The sequence below is a fragment of the Oncorhynchus masou genome, chromosome 3 (genome assembly GCF_036934945.1).
Source record: "Oncorhynchus masou masou isolate Uvic2021 chromosome 3, UVic_Omas_1.1, whole genome shotgun sequence".
NCBI classification, from domain to species: domain Eukaryota; kingdom Metazoa; phylum Chordata; class Actinopteri; order Salmoniformes; family Salmonidae; genus Oncorhynchus; species Oncorhynchus masou.
Window position 1 is genome coordinate 24,064,821 of NC_088214.1, and position 16,958 is coordinate 24,081,778.

The 16,958-nt window shown below is 41.0% G+C and overlaps 1 protein-coding gene across 8 annotated transcripts in view; it reads left to right on the forward strand.

Moving 5' to 3' along the window:
* The window catches only part of LOC135513143 (zinc finger protein 521-like), a 188,855-nt gene that overhangs the window by 2,098 nt on the left and 169,799 nt on the right, over positions 1–16,958 (forward strand). For 7 of the 8 annotated variants that reach the window (XM_064935956.1, XM_064935895.1, XM_064935928.1 and 4 more), the window contains exon 2: positions 11,045–11,101. Coding sequence is in view for 7 of the 8 variants with exons in the window: in XM_064935895.1 (XP_064791967.1) it covers positions 11,045–11,101 (57 nt within the window). In the remaining variant the exon portion in view is untranslated. The remainder of the gene's footprint in view (positions 1–11,044; positions 11,102–16,958) is intronic. The other variant, XM_064935913.1, reaches the window with a different exon arrangement.

The following is a 16,958-nucleotide window of genomic DNA, read 5'->3' on the forward strand; positions in this document are numbered from 1 at the left end:
TATTAGGAAGCCATTGCGAGTGTAGTGTACGCATGAGTTTACAGTCAAATTTACAGGGTTAGAGGTTCCAAGCCTGTTCTATTTGTTCTATTTCTATGTGCGCTGCTGCTGCATTGTGTGGGGGAGGGGGGAGACTTGTTTGGGAGACTTGTTTGCGAGACTTGTTTGCTACAACACCTTTTGTTTCAGCAAGGAGTAACAAAGTTTCATCACGTTGTGAAGAGTCCATGTTCCCTCCCCCCAAAACAGTTATGACGGTTACTTCATCCATAACCGTCAGTTACACGGTTCTACGGTAGCCAGCTTTACACACACAGTATTTCTCTGTAGTGTTTGTGGTATGGTAGCTGCTGAGGTTCGAGGTTGAGCTGCAGTTCATCTGACAGGCATTGTATTTTGCTCAGCAAATAATTGTCCACAATTTCACTGTCTCAGCTTGTGGTCTGTTGACTCTTTCTTTCTCCCCTTTCATTCTCGGAAGTCTTCATCTCCAAGGATAGTTACATGGTCTATGGTAAAATTCCTACAGCGACCATTTTAAATCAATACCCAGGAGAGAGGGGAATGTGAGTGTGAGTGTATCATGCACATCTCACTGTTCTTGTCACAGACTTTTTCAAGTGTGTCTGTGTCTGCTGGTTATATTCACAGTAAACAACGCCTCTATAGATAGATTTCTGTTTTTGTCAGCAGCTCACACTTTGGTGGCATTGACTGGTTTTGATGCTGTAGGTGAAATGACATTCTCTATTCTCCAAAGATAAATCACTTAGACATTATATGTTTGAACCAGCAGATGTGCTACAAGTGTGTGTGTGTGTGTGTGCACATTTCTTTAGTGTGTCGGCACATAATTTCTTCTGTGTGTGTGTGTACATGTGTGTGTGTGTGTGTGTGTACGTATGTGTGTGTGTGTGTGTGTGTGTGTGTGTGTGTTGAGTGTGTGTGAGTAAACAGTATGTGTCAGAGAGAGACTGCATGCAATATTTTAAATATTGTCTGAGTGATGACATTTAGTGTTTGTTTTTGCATTACTATTGAAATCCAAATGCAACAGCTTAGTTGCAGAAACGGTTTCTACTCCCATATGTTCTCCACAACTGTGTTGTCTTTAAGTAAAGTTGTAATGAAATGTGAACCCGTCCTAGATTTTTCAAAAGAGAGCAGGCAGATGTTGTTTATTGTTTTGTGTCCACCTCTATCCGTAAGGACGCAGTCACACTTATACTGATGTTCACAAGACAGCCTTCCTTTTCATCTGTTTTGGGGATTCTGCATAGTTTCAGTGTTTGCATTAGGTGGTGTCTGTCAGATTATATTTCCCCTCAGAATGTAGTAGCAGAGTATTATTTATTGGTTGTCTTGTGTTGGCTAGAAACAGTGGTCAGTGTTTGAATGTAATGGTAGCTCTTACTGTAGGTAGTTTACCTTTCAGACTGTAATAGCAGTTTCAGATCACAGTGTCATCGACTGTGTTGTGTGGGTTGTGTGAATTAGAGACAGTGGTCAGTGTTTGAATGTAATGGTAGCTCTTACTCTAGGTAGTTTACCTTTCAGACTGTAATAGCAGTTTCAGATCACAGTGTCATTGACTGTGTTGTGTGGGTTGTGTGAATTAGAGACAGTGGTCAGTGTTTGAATGTAATGGTAGCTCTTACTGTAGGTAGTTTACCTTTCAGACTGTAATAGCAGAGTTTCAGATCACAGTGTCATCGACTGTGTTGTGTGGGTTAGAGACCTGGTCAGTGTCCATGTCTCACCCTGACAGTAAAACAACACTTTGTTCAGTGACTGATAAAAGTAAGGTCGGACACTGATGGCACATGTAGGGACAGTCAATCCTAATCATGTCCGGAGACGGGGGCGTACGGGAGGCTATCGGTTGACTTAGGTTGAGAGACAGCATGTACAGAGAGAGAAATCAAATCAAATCAAATTGTATTTGTCACATGCGCCGAATACAACAGGTGTAGGCCTTACAGTGAAATGCTTACAAGAAAGAGGACAAAATAAAGCTTTGATGGTCGTCTCTCTTTTTCTTCTTATTCTGTCTATGGAATCTGTCCCCCTTTCTTTTCCCTGTGGAATCTGTCCCCCTTTCTTTTCCCTGTGGAATCTGTCCCCCTTTCTTTTCCCTGTGGAATCTGTCCCCCTTTCTTTTCCCTGTGGAATCTGTCCCCCTTTCTTTTCCCTGTGGAATCTGTCCCCCTTTCTTTTCCCTGTGGAATCTGTCCCCCTTTCTTTTCCCTGTGGAATCTGTCCCCCTTTAACTTCTCTGTCGATTGGATGCTAGAGGGAGTCAGAGGTTATGTTTTGGTCCTGTTGAAGAAAAGGGCAACGTTACAAGTCCCGTTTCAATTAAGTCTGAGAGAAGTAGCCGGCACCGTTAATGCTTAGGGGAATAGATGGCACAGGACAAGACCGTACATAATTCACTTATATGCAAACACTTCACCCTCGCCACTGACATTTACTCAATCCTGTTCCATCTGCATTTCTAAACTGTGGCGGGTGCATCGTGATTTTGTTTTGATGTGAACGCTGAAGTCTTGGGTCAGAAGCTTGTTCAGTCACAGTGATCTGCAGTGATAAAGGGATAGAAGGACGATCCCTCAGTCAGACTAGTCCAGATTCTGCACATACAGAACATATGACTGCCTGCCACGTTGCTCACTGACCTCCTGAGCAGAGAGCGCGAGAGAGAGACTGGGTTGATAGTTTCTCTTAGAGCACTTTCTCCCACTCCTCTGTCTTTATTGGCTGAAAAAGATATATCCAGGGTAGCTGTCGTCTGCATACATACATTTATTTTCTGCACCATTTAGTTAATGTATAGCAGAGTATGATGAAATCATTGTCATGTCATATACACCTTAAATATATGATGTTTATCACAAGATGAGTTCCGTCACCACATGAGTGAACTCTGGGAATTGGCTTGGCATTGGATAGAAGCAATGGAAATAGTATGAATGCTTATTAAAGTCAAGGAAATGCTATGAAATCAACAGCTAACATAGATCCTCTGTGTCATATAGGCTGACTGTCAAAAAGAACCCTGTTTTGGCTTAATTAACAGTCTAGAGTTTGCCTTGATAAACACGTTTTTTTTCTCCTCACCATTTTGTCTTTTGAATTGGGTCTATATGACTTGATTTAATTTGATTTCAGGTCATTGCCGTTCAGGCTTTATTGTTATCATATTAGAGGGGTTCATTTAAAGTGGTGCAAATGTTGAGAGTTCAACCATAGTTAAACCATGTCTCCATCTCTAGTCCAGTATCGATGCATTTATTGATGTCCAACCTGGCCAATATGGAACTAGTCAGATGTGCTGCACTCCGTGGATCCATAGCCACTTTTTTCGATTTGCAAACCAAATTTACATTACCTAATTTAAACCAAGTGATTGCAACTAGGCCATACAGTACTTGAGCTTTAGAGTTTTGTTGTTGCGAATATTAATGAAAAATAATTATTCAGTTTGTATTCATAATTATAAAAAAATGCAATAAGAGCTGCACTCATTTGCTTTTAATGATTAAAGTGAGAGACAGAGTAGATATGCTATTCACTCTATTTTATTTTCCTCTACTTTAAACTCTAGCAAGCTCTAATGCCATTTCTCCTTTAATAAGCTCCCAATATTTTTTTATTTTATTTTAATTTTTACAATTAATGATCTGTGATATAACACCCATTAACACTTTTCTAATGTGACACAAAAATATGGTTAGTATTATCATTAAGGAAATGATGATGGAGCCATAGAAATCCCATTAACATGGCTGTCAGTGTTCTTGATGTGCTGGAGGCTGGGGCTCAGTGAGTTGTGCCGGGCCTGTCTGGGTGCCACGGGAGCTGGCCGATATCTACTTTTATTTCATGGCGTGTGTCTCTCCTGTTGTCATGGCTTGTCTGTCTGCTGGGAGATGGTGCCTCCCCGATCTGCTCTCAATGATTGATTTCCTGACAAATTTGTTTGAATAAAATACATAAAGTATTATTATTTTTGTTTAATAAATATGATCATAATATAAAATAATACATTAGTATGATTATTTATCCATTGATAGTATTATTATTTCAATAAGGTATTATTCGATTTCAAACTACTTCAGAATGACTATTCATATTCAGAACGTGTTTACATTATAATAATACATGAAGGATTACAAACATTACAGTGTATGATTAACACATGGCTCCTCCATTGCAAATTATTTATGACCCTAATCAGCAGCAGTTCAAATAATGCTCATTAAGAAAGTTATTCATGGGCAGTTTGTGTCCTCTCCCCTCCTCTCCCCAGCACTAATTGAGGAGGTTTGACCTGGTGACCCCAGCTAAATTGAGTTGTAGTCCCTGTGGCGAGTGTCTCCTTCCCGGTCAGTCAGGGCCGATTACACAGCCATTGTGCTCCACATTGTAATGTCCAAGCTCACTGTAACCAACCAGATGAATCCCGCTGCTGCTCACCGCTCGCATATCCAGGAACAGAGACTCAGGGCTTTGCATGTGTGTGTGTGTGTGTCTAGCAGTCGTTCTTTCTCTCTCTCTCTCTCTCACACACACACACACACACACACACACACACACACACACACACACACACACACACACACACACACACACACACACACACACACACACACACACACACACACACACACACACACACACACACACACACACACACACAGCCTCTTTACTTATGGCCTTAACAGCCTTTCACACAACAGGAATTCATTTGATGGATTAAAGCAAGTGATACTCAGATTGTGTTGTGTTTTGCCTGTTCACATCTTCATTAGATTGTGTTGTTTTTTTGCCCGTTCACTTCTTCATTAGATTGTGTTGTGTTTTGCCCGTTCACTTCTTCATTAGATTGTGTTGTGTTTTCTACATGATTTCTAAGAGACATTTCACTGTATTGCTTTTATTGAGGACATATGGCCATGAGTCTTATTCTTTGGGTTTGTATTTATTGGTTGGTAATTCATTTGTAGATGACATGTTGAAGGATTGATTCTTGCCAGGGGATTGCCAATCTCTCCTAAATGACTTTGTGTTGGATTGTATATGTTAATCAGCGGACTTTCGATGCTACAACACTTGTAGTCAGATGACATTATTCCTGTTACATGTATAAAATCAAAGGAGCAGTGTTGATTTGGTCCCATGTGTATGTTGTATCAACACAACATTGCAGTATAATAATAAAAACAGTGTGTCATTGGCAGAGTTTTACAATGTACCTTGTCAAAAATGTATTAACTGATAGCTGGTCGGCTGCTGAAGAGATATTCTGTTTGTCTGCTCGTATAATATATTATTATATTGTAATATATTATTATGTCTGCTCATATAATATATTATTATATAATACGAGCAGACAAACAGAATATCACTTCCATATTATACGAGCAGACAAACAGAATATCACTTCAGCAGCCGACCAGCTACCATCTCTTGTTGAGATGCTTATCAGGCAGCTGTAGTATATATTCATTAAATGACTCAGGGATATTATTATTCATTTCTCATTGAGTATTGCATCAATGCTGATGAAATGTGTATTTGATCGTTGCTGAGTTGTCATTGTTGGAGGAATACTATGGGTAAATTATTTGCATGTCTGACAGGTTAGCTCGGATGACCAATAGCGCACCTAGGTAGCACCTGTCAAATCCACTGAAACATCCCATGGAGTGATGGAAATAAAAAGGAATTTACATCAAGAACAAAAATGGCTTGGTTTGTCACTTTTTAATAAGTTCACAGTGGTGACAAATCATCAAATCATGGCTGATGCTGCTGTAATGGATAAGTTGTGATGGCATTCTAAAATGGAATTTTCTGCCTCAACTCCCTTATCTCGCCAACAGGGACAGTAATCAAAACAAAAACTCTAGCACTCCTCCAAACACACACACACACACACACACACACACACACACACACACACACACACACACACACACACACACACACACACACACACACACACACACACACACACACACACACACACACACACACACACACACACACACACACACACACACACACACACACACACAATCCTTCCACCCAACCAATCTCTGTACAAACCATGGGGGATTTATTAGGATCCCCCTCTATCCTGGTCCATTTAAATGATCCTGGATGCAAGGTGCTCAACACAGCTGGATAAACTCATTAGATTCACAGGGACTCAGACTCACTCTCTAAGGCCTGTATGTCTCCACAGGACGAGGCGAGGCTTCTGCACTGGTGAGACGGTAAGGTACAGAGACACAGTTCTCTATGGGGACACATTCAACATTGCGTTCATCTGCCACTCCTCATCTCTCCCATTTTAGTGATGTGTTTAACAAATTAACTAACAGAGATCAGAGGACTTTTGTATTCTCACAAATTGGATAAATGGTGTGTGATTAACTCTGGTAGGAGTGCAGATCTATTCTTCTTCCTTTTGTGGAATGAAACACATTTCCTAAACATGGCATGTCATAAAGACAGCTTTGAAGAGGATCTCCTTTACTGAAACTCTTGTTCAATATCGGCCAGCGGTTCCGGCAAGTGAAGGAGACATTGCCACTCCTATCTCTCGCGTTACCGTCTTCATAAGAAGCTGCTTGCCTCTTCCCTCTTGATTCTCCAGCGATGTTTGACACCACTCTCTACATTGACTCCAGCTCACTTGAGAATAAGTTGCTCACCACCATAAGATCCTTGTCTTAATTATACAAAGTACAGGATATTTGGTGCCTTTGTTTAAAAGTGTCACTAGCTGGTTTCTGGTGTTGGCAGTCACACGGCCACTCTCCCCCTGCTGGGAGGTCCTGTCAGACACCCCTTTCTCTCTGCTGAAGGGAAATGAAAGGCATAATGGAGAATGCATTTCAACTGCAGGGGAGGAACAGCGAGGCATCAGAAGCCCTTGGTGAGACCCTCATTTTACAGGGAACAGGTGGGAGAGTCTTTAGTTCTCTTCCCGCTGCTAAAATACATTTAGTTCCCTGTACTTGACATGCTGCAAGGAACTCTCTCCCCCCCACCGTCACCCAGTTCAAAACAATGCCCACGTGAAAAAAAATCAGGCCTCATCAAGCTAAAGTTATTTTTGTCAAGACCAATATCACATTGTATCAAATAAGGGTTAATTGCCATGTAGTGTAGCCAATGAATTCATCTTAACGCTGATCAAACCATCACTCCTATGACAAGCGTTCAGTTACCTATCACTGACTGAGTGGGGGCTGATCTGAATGCACTGTCATACTCTGACAAATTAAACCTCAAAATCGCACAAATATGCCACGTTGTGAACTGGCCCTGGATGAATACATATAAACACAGTCTTTCAAAACTATGAGATATAAATAATATATCTTATAGTCCTATGAATTGTTAATATCCCCGTAGTCTCACGTTGCCATATCTTTAAAATCTTATCGTTGTCACGCCTCCCTTGGACTTTTTGTATTGCAAAAACGGTTTGAATGTTCCAAAATAGTTTTCTAACTCATCTTCTGTGGGGGTGGTGTGATATGTGCGTCACTGTTTTCTGTCCGGGTAGTTGTTACCTATGCTAGTTTTAAAGTTGTCAAGTGTGGCCGGCAGTCTATGATTTATATTTGTTGAAATTGAAAGAGGACTACGCTGGGAAAGTCAAATGTCACAAGACAATCTAAACCGATCTAGTGGCAAATGTACTTTTTCCTTCGTCTCCATTCATCCACTTGGCTGCTGGCTGCACTTTTGCCCATTATTTTTCTTTTGTAAGGACCCAAAAAATGGAGGCAGTAGAAGAACCTATTCGAGTAAGTAAACACAGTTTTTATGTAAAAATAATAATAAACAAAAAGTATTATCAGCTAGCTAGCTGGCTACAGTAGGTCACTTTGTATGCTAACTCAACGGAGCTGCGAGCTAGCTGTTTAGCTAAGTTAATTAAATGTCATCAACTAGCTCAGCGTTTCCCAAACTCGGTTCTGGTCCCAGCTTCAGTAAAGGAACCGTGTAGGCTACTGAATAGGGCAGGTATTTTTGTGTGAGGACATTATGAAAATATTCTCCAGTTCCAGTCCCGAGAGAGGGACATTTTGAAGACAGAGATAATAGCAACATATTCAGTGCTGTCTATTTTGAGGATAATGAAGCACGTTTGTTTGTTTGTGATGTTTTCTGTCCTCAGGAAATCTGTGAAAGCCTGTTTGCAGATGAGGAGAGAGGTCCATATGAATATTCCAAGAGACTGGGTAGATCCTATATGCCATGGGTTGTATGTGTAGGCCAACCTATGTTAGCAAATGTTGCATACAAAAATACAGTTTAACTTCACTCACAATGTATAAACCTATTACAATTGGCGCTATTACCATTACAAACCCTGCAGGAGGTTTGCTGGGAGTGCAGGGTTCTGTCCAGCAAACCCTGCTGGGAGTTCAGGGGGACAACTTTGGTTTTATATGTGGGGGGACATAATTTAATTTTTTTGTCCAGTCGGATAAACACTCCAAACAGCCTACCCGACCGCATGGTCCTAAAGCACACCATTGCCTCGTTTTGTATCACATTCCAATGGTAAAACTGCCATTTCAGAATGTGGGGGGACAACTCACCCCCGTCCCCAGTGAAAGTTGCGCCCCTGCCTGAAATTATGCTTTAGTAATAATAGCCTACTTGTTACTACTCAAGTATCTATTGTTGTTTACACTAAGATGTCTCATCTTTACATACGATTTAGCTTATTTGTACATTTTGAAGTGTTGATTCTTTGAAGTGAAGTGTTTAAACTTGTTTTAACTGTTAAACTATTATTCAAAATGAACTAGTGTCAATGTTGATTAATCATCACAATCCTACAATAAAGAGGGGTTCTGTCTCTAATGTGTCTGTGTTTCTGTGTCTAACATCTAGTTGTAAGATCACCAATCTGTTTTATTTGATTGTCACTCTCTCAGTATATCAGCTATGTGAATCCATTTTGCACATTATCATATGTCATGCATCACTAATGCAGCCATAGGCCTACAGTATGATGTATGTCTACAGACCCTGGTTTGATTCCAGGCTGTATCACAACCGGAAGTAATTGGGAGTCCTATAGGGCGGCGCATCATTGTAAATAAGAATTTGTTCTTAACTGACATGTATAGTTAAAAGGTTAAATACATTTAAAAAATGATGGCATTACTGGCCTTAATGGGCATCTATTATCTGTAACAGAGAATAGCTAAACTCACAAATTGTTTACATGTTGAGATATATGTTCTCAATTTTAAATGATACCAGTAGACAATGTAAAGTGTATACCAGATTTTGTATATGCCTTTTAAGTGCTAACATGTACAGTTGTTTAGTGCACATCTAACCCTTGTAATTTAGGTACCATATGGAAATAAGGAGATGTCAATTAGGCTACAGGAGATGAGCATTACAGATAACATTTTATGAGGTTAATGAAATGTTATTTTATACATTTTAGCAATGTTGCTTGCAAAATAATTGCGGTTGTTCCCATAGATAGACAGTACATGGTTGCTCTATGTATCACTGACCCTGCATAAGCTAGCGACTGGGCTAAAACAGCTAACTTTTAGGTCAATAAAATATGCTGTTTTTATTAACATTTTGTAGTCTTTATAATCATGAGAGAACGTTAACTTGCTAGTTATACCAAGGTAGCTTAGAAGGTTAGCTGACTTTTCTAAAAACAAACCTCGTTGTGGCTAGGTACTTCTTGTCCCTCATGCTAGCCGTACAGCCAAATATCACTTCAGAAATATATTGATAATGGCTGGCATTGTAGGCCGTTGTCCTGAATGACTTGTGAGTAATGATGTGTGAGAAAGTTACAGAGGAATAAATATCATACCCCCAAAAACTTTATTTAACGAGGCAAGTCAGTTAAGAACAAATTCTTATTTACAACAATGGCCAAACCCTCCCCTAACCCGGACGACGCTGGTCCAATTGTGCTTCGCCCTATGGGACTCCCGATCACGGCCGGTTGTGATACAGCCCGGGATTGAATCCGGATCTGTAGTGACACCACTGCGATGCAGTGCCTTAGACCACTGCAACACACAATCCTCCAAAATTCTAGATTAATGCTGTGACAGTACCATTTTAGTCTAAATGTGTTATTTATCTATATCTTCTGTCTAATACATGAGGTTTTATTTTGTCTCAGAGATATCCTCTCACTAATGCAGTCATCAAGGTGTTTTTCAGTTTGTCACTGTTGATGTTGGGAGAGGGTTTCTTGGGAGAATTTCATTAATCATAATGTCATTACTCAGTCCAATATGTTATTTACGTGGGAGGTTGCCTACCTTGTTGCCAAACCTCATACACATGAAAGGCTTGTGGATTCCCAAACCCCAGAATTGCAGAAATCACTGAAGCTGGAGACTTATATCTCCCTCTCTAACTTTAAGCATCAGCTGTCAGAGCAGCTTACCGATCACTGTACCTGTACACAGCCCATCTGTAAATAGCACACCCAACTACCTCATCCCCATATTGTTATTTTTTGATCTTTTGCACCCCAGTATCTCTACTTGCACATTATCATCTGCACATCTGTCTCTCCAGTGATAATGCTAAATTGTAATTATTTCGCCATTATGGCCTATTTATTGCCTTACCTCCCTAATCTTAATACATTTACACACACTGTACATAGATTTTTGTATTGTGTTATTGACTGTACGTTTGTTTATCCAATGTGTAACTCTATGTTGTTTTTGTCGCACTGCTTGGCATTATCTTGGCCAGGTCGAGTTTGTAAATGAGAACTTGTTCTCTACTGACCTACCTGGTTAAAGGTGAAATAAAACACAAAATAAATAAAAAACAGGTTGAGCTGTTGAAATCTCCTGGAGTTTCCATGCAGTAAATAATACATATAAAAAAGATAGTGTAGAAAAAAGGGCGAAAGAAAGTCTCAGTGTGTCTGACAAGTGGAAACTTGTTTTTGGTTTCTTGCTGTTAATCACTTCTTCCCCCTCTCTCTCTTTCTTTCTGGCAGTAGAAGACAATGTGATAGAGGAGCAGCACAGTCCTGGGCAGACTGCCATTCCGAGCGGTAATGCTCCATTTCATATTTCATAATTGGGGTCTGGAAAGTGGAGCGTGCGTGTGATCTATGGAATGAAGTGTGTTTCAACCCTTAAGATATGTTACTGCTCCTTGTGTGTTTGCTCACCTGTGTGTGTGTGTTTGTGCGTGTGTGTGTGTGCGAGTGCCCGTGCAGGCACGCATGCCTGTTTGAGAGAGCATTTTTATCAAATGCTGTAAAATGCATGCGTTGTGTGTATATTGAATTCATGCCTGTTTGTTTGTGCGTGTGTGTGTGTGTGTGTGTGTGTGTGTGGGGGGGGGGGGGGGGGTACAGTTGAAGTCGGAAGTTTACATACACCTTAGCCAAATACATTTAAACTCAGTTTTCAGTTTTTCACAATTCCTGACATTTAATTCCCTGTCTTAGGTCAGTTAGGATCATCACTTTATTTTATGAGTGTGAAATGCCAGAATAATAGAAGAGAGAATGATTTATTTCAGCTTTTATTTCTTTCATCAAATTCCCAGTGGGTCAGAGGTTTACATACACTCAATTCAATTGGTATTTGGTAGCATTGCCTTTAAATTGCTTAACTTGGGTCAAACGTTTCGGGTAGCCTTCCATAAGCTTCCCACAATGGGGCGGCAGGGTAGCCTAGTGGTTAGAGAGTTGGACTAGTAACCGGAAGGTTGCAAGTTCAACCCCCAAGCTGACAAGTTACAAATCTGTCATTCTGCCCCTGAACAGGCAGTTAACCTACTGTTCCTAGGCCATCATTGAAAATAAGAATTTGTTCTTAACTGCCTAGTTACATAAAGGTAAAATAAGTTGAGTAAATTTTGGCCCATTCCTCCTGACAGAGCCTTTTTAACTGAGTCAGGTTTGTAGGATCCTTGCTCGCACACACTTTTTCAGTTCTGCCCACAAATCGTCTATAGGGTTGAGGTCAGGGCTTTGTGATGGCCACTCCAATACCTTGACTTTGTTGTGCTTAAGCCATTTTGCCAGAACTTTGGAAGTATGCTTGGGAAAATTGTCCATTTGGAAGACCCATTTGTGACCAAGCTTTAACTTCCTGACTGATGTCTTGAGAAGTTGCTTCAATATATCCACATAATTTTCCAACCTCATGATGCCATCTATTTTGTGAAGTGCACCAGTCCCTCCTGCAGCAAAGCACCTCCACAACATGACGCTGCCACCTCCGTGATTCACGGTTTGGATGGTGTCTTCGGCCTGCAAGCCTCCCCCTTTCTCTTGCAAACATAACAATGGTCATTATGGCCAAACAGTTCTATTTTTGTTTCATCAGACCAGAGGATATTTCTCCAAAAAGTACGATCTTTGTCCCCATGTGCAGTTGCAAACCATAGCCTGGCTTTTTTTATGGTGGTTTTGGAGCAGTGGCTTCTTCCTTGCTGAGTTGCCTTTCAGGTTATGTCGATATAGGACTTGTTTTACTGTGGGTATAGATACTTTTGTACCTGTCTCCTCCAGCATCTTCAAAAGGTCCTTTGCTGTTGTTCTGGGATTGATTTGCACTTTTCGCACCGAAGTACGTTCATCTCTAGGAGACAGAACGCGTCTCCTTCCTGAGCGGTGTGACGGCTGCGTGGTCCCACAGTGTTTATACTTGTGTACTATTGTTTGTACAGATGAACGTGGTACCTTCAGGCATTTGGAAATTGCTCCCAAGGATGAATCAGACTTGTGGAGGTCTACAATATTTTTTCTGAGGTCTTGGCTGATTACTTTGGATTTTCCCATGATTTCAAGCAAAGAGGCACTGAGTTTGAAGGAAGGCCTTGAAATACATCCACAGGTACACCTTCAATTGATTCAAATTAAGTAATTTAGCCTATCAGAAGCTTCTAAAACCGCAAAAAGATTTTCTGGAATTTTCCAAGCTGTTTATAGGCACAGTCAACTTAGTGTATGTAAATTTCTGACGCACTAGAATTGTGATACAGTGAATTATAAGTGAAATAATCTGTCTGTAAACAATTGTTGAAAAAATGACTTGTATCATGCACAAAGTAGATGTCCTAACCGACATGCGAAAACTATAGTTTGTTAACAAGACATTTGTGGAGTGGTTGAAAAAGGAGTTTTAATGTATGTCAACTTCTGACTTCAACTGTATGTGTGTGTGTTCACGTCTTTGTTTCCTAACCTCTGATAGAGGTAGAATAGAGCTCACAGAGCAGATGAATGTGTCCTGTCTGCTGGTGTGGCATTCACCGTAGGCCCTGCAGGAACAGAGCAGTAATCCAGGTCAGGCTCATAGAGAGCCCCCTATGAATGAGGCCTGCTACTGATCGCATCCACCACGCGACCATTCTTTCATTTCATTTGTCTGCTAAAGGTTAAGTCTCATTTGTGGTTATTTTAAACCTGATATGGATGGCTTTGCCCAGCAGGTTGGGGACCCTGGGTACTCACACAGTCACACACACTGCCTGGCACCTAGCACTGTAGTGAGTCCAGTAGCGTTTGCACACCTCCCTCTCCCTCTCTGGGCCCCTTCAGACAGAGAGAAATGCAGAAACGGGAAACACAAGGGCTGTTTTACTCAGTATGTCTGTGCGGATTAGTTGTTTTATTGGTTTTGTGTCAGAGAGTTAGGTCTCTTTCCTTCATACCCCTCCTAGTGTATATGTGTCTGTTCAGTATTTACCTGTCTTCCTCTGCCATCTCTGCGTAAAACAGTCTTGTGCATAAGGCAAGAGCACCAGGCCCACTACGGCTGTAGTGTTTTGTATTGATGTCTGGGTGTTGGTTGGTGTTTGGTAGAGAAGCAGGCTCTGTATGTCTAGGTGTTGGTTGGGGAGAGTCATACTCCATATATCTGGGAGTTGGTTGGGGAGAGAGGCAGGCTTCGTCCTCAGCCACCCCAGCGGCAGTAGATGAAGCGCTGGGCTTACGAGCTCCTGTTTCCCCTGGTTCCCTGGGACACCTCCTGTCATCCACAGCCAATGGCGGGCTAATGAGAGCCCCTGATTACAATGACCTCCTCAGACACACGCACACACGCCTCTCTCTCCTCTCCTCTCCTCTCCCCTCCTCTCCTCCACACCTTCTTCCCCCGCCTCCTCCCTCTAGACGCCATCTCCTGAGTTAGGGGAGACAGCAGCGACTTGATCGATGTCTGCCTGTGGAGAAATCAAGAGGGCACACAAATTAATTTCTCACTTTTCTCATTTTAGTTTGTATGGCTGATTTTCTTTTAACCCTCTTGTCAGATGCAATGTAAAGGATGCTAGTAGAAGTTGCAGAAATTTGCTAAAATATAGGACAAGATTATTGTTATTGTTTTGAATAATTTGCCCCACATTTTTGACTTTTCATTTAGACTTTCATGTCATTTCACCTGTTATAGTGCCTTGAGAAAATATGATTTTACACCAATGATCAAGAACAGTATTGTTTTTAAACCCCTTTATATTTAAATGGCAGATCTAACATTTACTGGGCCTTATGGTTAAACCATTGCCCATCAAGAGCTTTTTGATGTAAAAACAATACATCAGCCTCTATTCATGCTTGTAGGCCACTGATCAGTGATTGACATGGTCACAATACCCATTAGCCCCTTGATAATCCCCTACCTAAATCAGACGTGATGTGTCGAGGGCTTGGCTCAGGAGAAGACCCCCAGCAGTGTTCCTCTATGAGCCTGTATGTTCATTGTGTCTTACAGCCAGGTACCTACTGTATTATTATTCTATACGCCACACTCATGTTTGATGTATAACAGAATAGGAAAAAGGGGGAAATGATAACAAAATAGGTCTCTGGTCAAGAAGAAAGAAAGACAGCATTTTAGTGAGCTAGTGTGGAGGATAGGAACAGTATGATATGGAAGGTTTAATGAGGCAGAGTGCTTTTTACCTGGAGCGAGAGTGTGGAACAGGCTTAAGATCCACAGCTTGGCTTTACAACTGCCGTCACTGCCTGTGTGGAGTTATAACCACATGCTCCACCTTCTTTCTTCTCTCTTTAATATCTGCTTTTCTTTCTCTCCTCCTGGCTGTGGCTGGTTGGGGCTGTTTTGTGGAAGACGGTGTTTGCTCCGGCGAGAAACGGAGTGGACTAAGCTCTGGGTCTGCGAAAGAGAAAGGGTGTGTGTGTGTGCCTGTGTGTGTGTCTTAGTGTGTTTGTATTCTTATAACAGGCGTACATGCTTACATGCGTGTGTGTCTGTAATAGAGTGTGTTAGATCTGAGAGGTTGTCTGGATGGCGATGTACTCTTACTGTAGTGCAAGCTAGCGGTATACATCATAGTGTCGGCTGATGGCTGAGGCAGCCCCAGATCAATGCACTGCAGGGCTTTGTACAGCAGGAAGAGGAAAGGACTCTTTCACTCCAGCACTTCTCAAACCATATTCTCTATTATTCATTTCCTTTGTTGTTCGACTACACTAATGGCATGGCAAGGCGCTTCGTTCAATATTATCACTCAGAGAGAGAGAGAGAGAGAGAGAGAGAGAGAGGGAGAGAGAGAGAGAGAGGGAGAGATAGAGAGAGAGAGAGAGAGAGAGAGAGAGAGAGAGAGAGAGAGAGAGAGAGAGAGAAAGAAAGAGGAAATCAAATCATGTTTCTCATTCGTGCTCTTTGATTTCCTTTCCTTAGTGCTCTTATATTCCTTTTGGTGCAACGATTTTAATGGTGAATGATGCCACCTGTGTTACCTGTGACATGTGGTGGTTTCTTTATCATGTAAGCTTCCGTGTTGTTTCGGTTGTTTGCTCTACATTCTCCAGTAATAGTTTGGCCACGTGAATCTAAAAATGTAATATCAAATCAAATTTCATTGGTCGCATACACATATTTAGCATATATTATTTCTGGTGTAGTGAAATGCTTGTGTTCATAGCTCCAACAGAGCAGTATTATCTAACAATTCACAACATACACTACGGTTCAAAAGTTTGGGGTCACAGAAAGGTCCTTGTTTTTGAAAGAAAAGCACATTTTTTGTACATTAAAATAACAGAAAACTGATCAAAAATACAGTGTAGACATTGTTAATGTTGTAAATGACCTTTGTAACTGGAAACGGTAGATTTTTAATGGAATATCTACATAGGCATAAAGAGGCCCATTATCAACAACCATCACTCCTGTGTTCCAATGGCATGTTGTGTTAGCTAATCAAAGTTTATCTTTTTAAAAGGCTAATTGATCATTAGAAAACCCTTCTGCAACTATGTTAGCACAGCTGAAAACTGTTGCCCTGATTAAAGAAGCAATAAAACTGGCCTTTCTTTAGACTTTCTTTAGCATCAGCGATTGTGGGTTCGATTACAGGCTCAAAATGGCCATAAACAAAGAACTTTCTTCTGAAATTCGTCAGTCTATTCTTGTTCTGAGAAATGAAGGCTATTCCATGTGAGGAATTGCCAAGGAACTGAAGCCCCTGTACAAAGCTGTGTATTACTCCCTTCATAGAACAGCGCAAACTGGCTCTAACCAGAATAGAAAGAGGAGTGGGAGGCCCCAGTGCACAACTGAGCAAGAATACAATGGAGTGTCTAGTTTGAGAAACAGACACCTCATAAGTCCTCAACTGGCAGCTTCATTAAATACAGTGCCTTGCGAAAGTATTCGGCCACCTTGAACTTTGCGACCTTTTGCCACATTTCAGGCTTCAAACATAAAGATATAAAACTGTATTTTTTTGTGAAGAATCAACAACAAGTGGGACACAATCATGAAGTGGAACAACATTTATTGGATATTTCAAACTTTTTTAACAAATCAAAAACTGAAAAATTGGGCGTGCAAAATTATTCAGCCCCTTTACTTTCAGTGCAGCAAACTCTCTCCAGAAGTTCAGTGAGGATATCTGAATGATCCAATGTTGACCTAAATGACTAA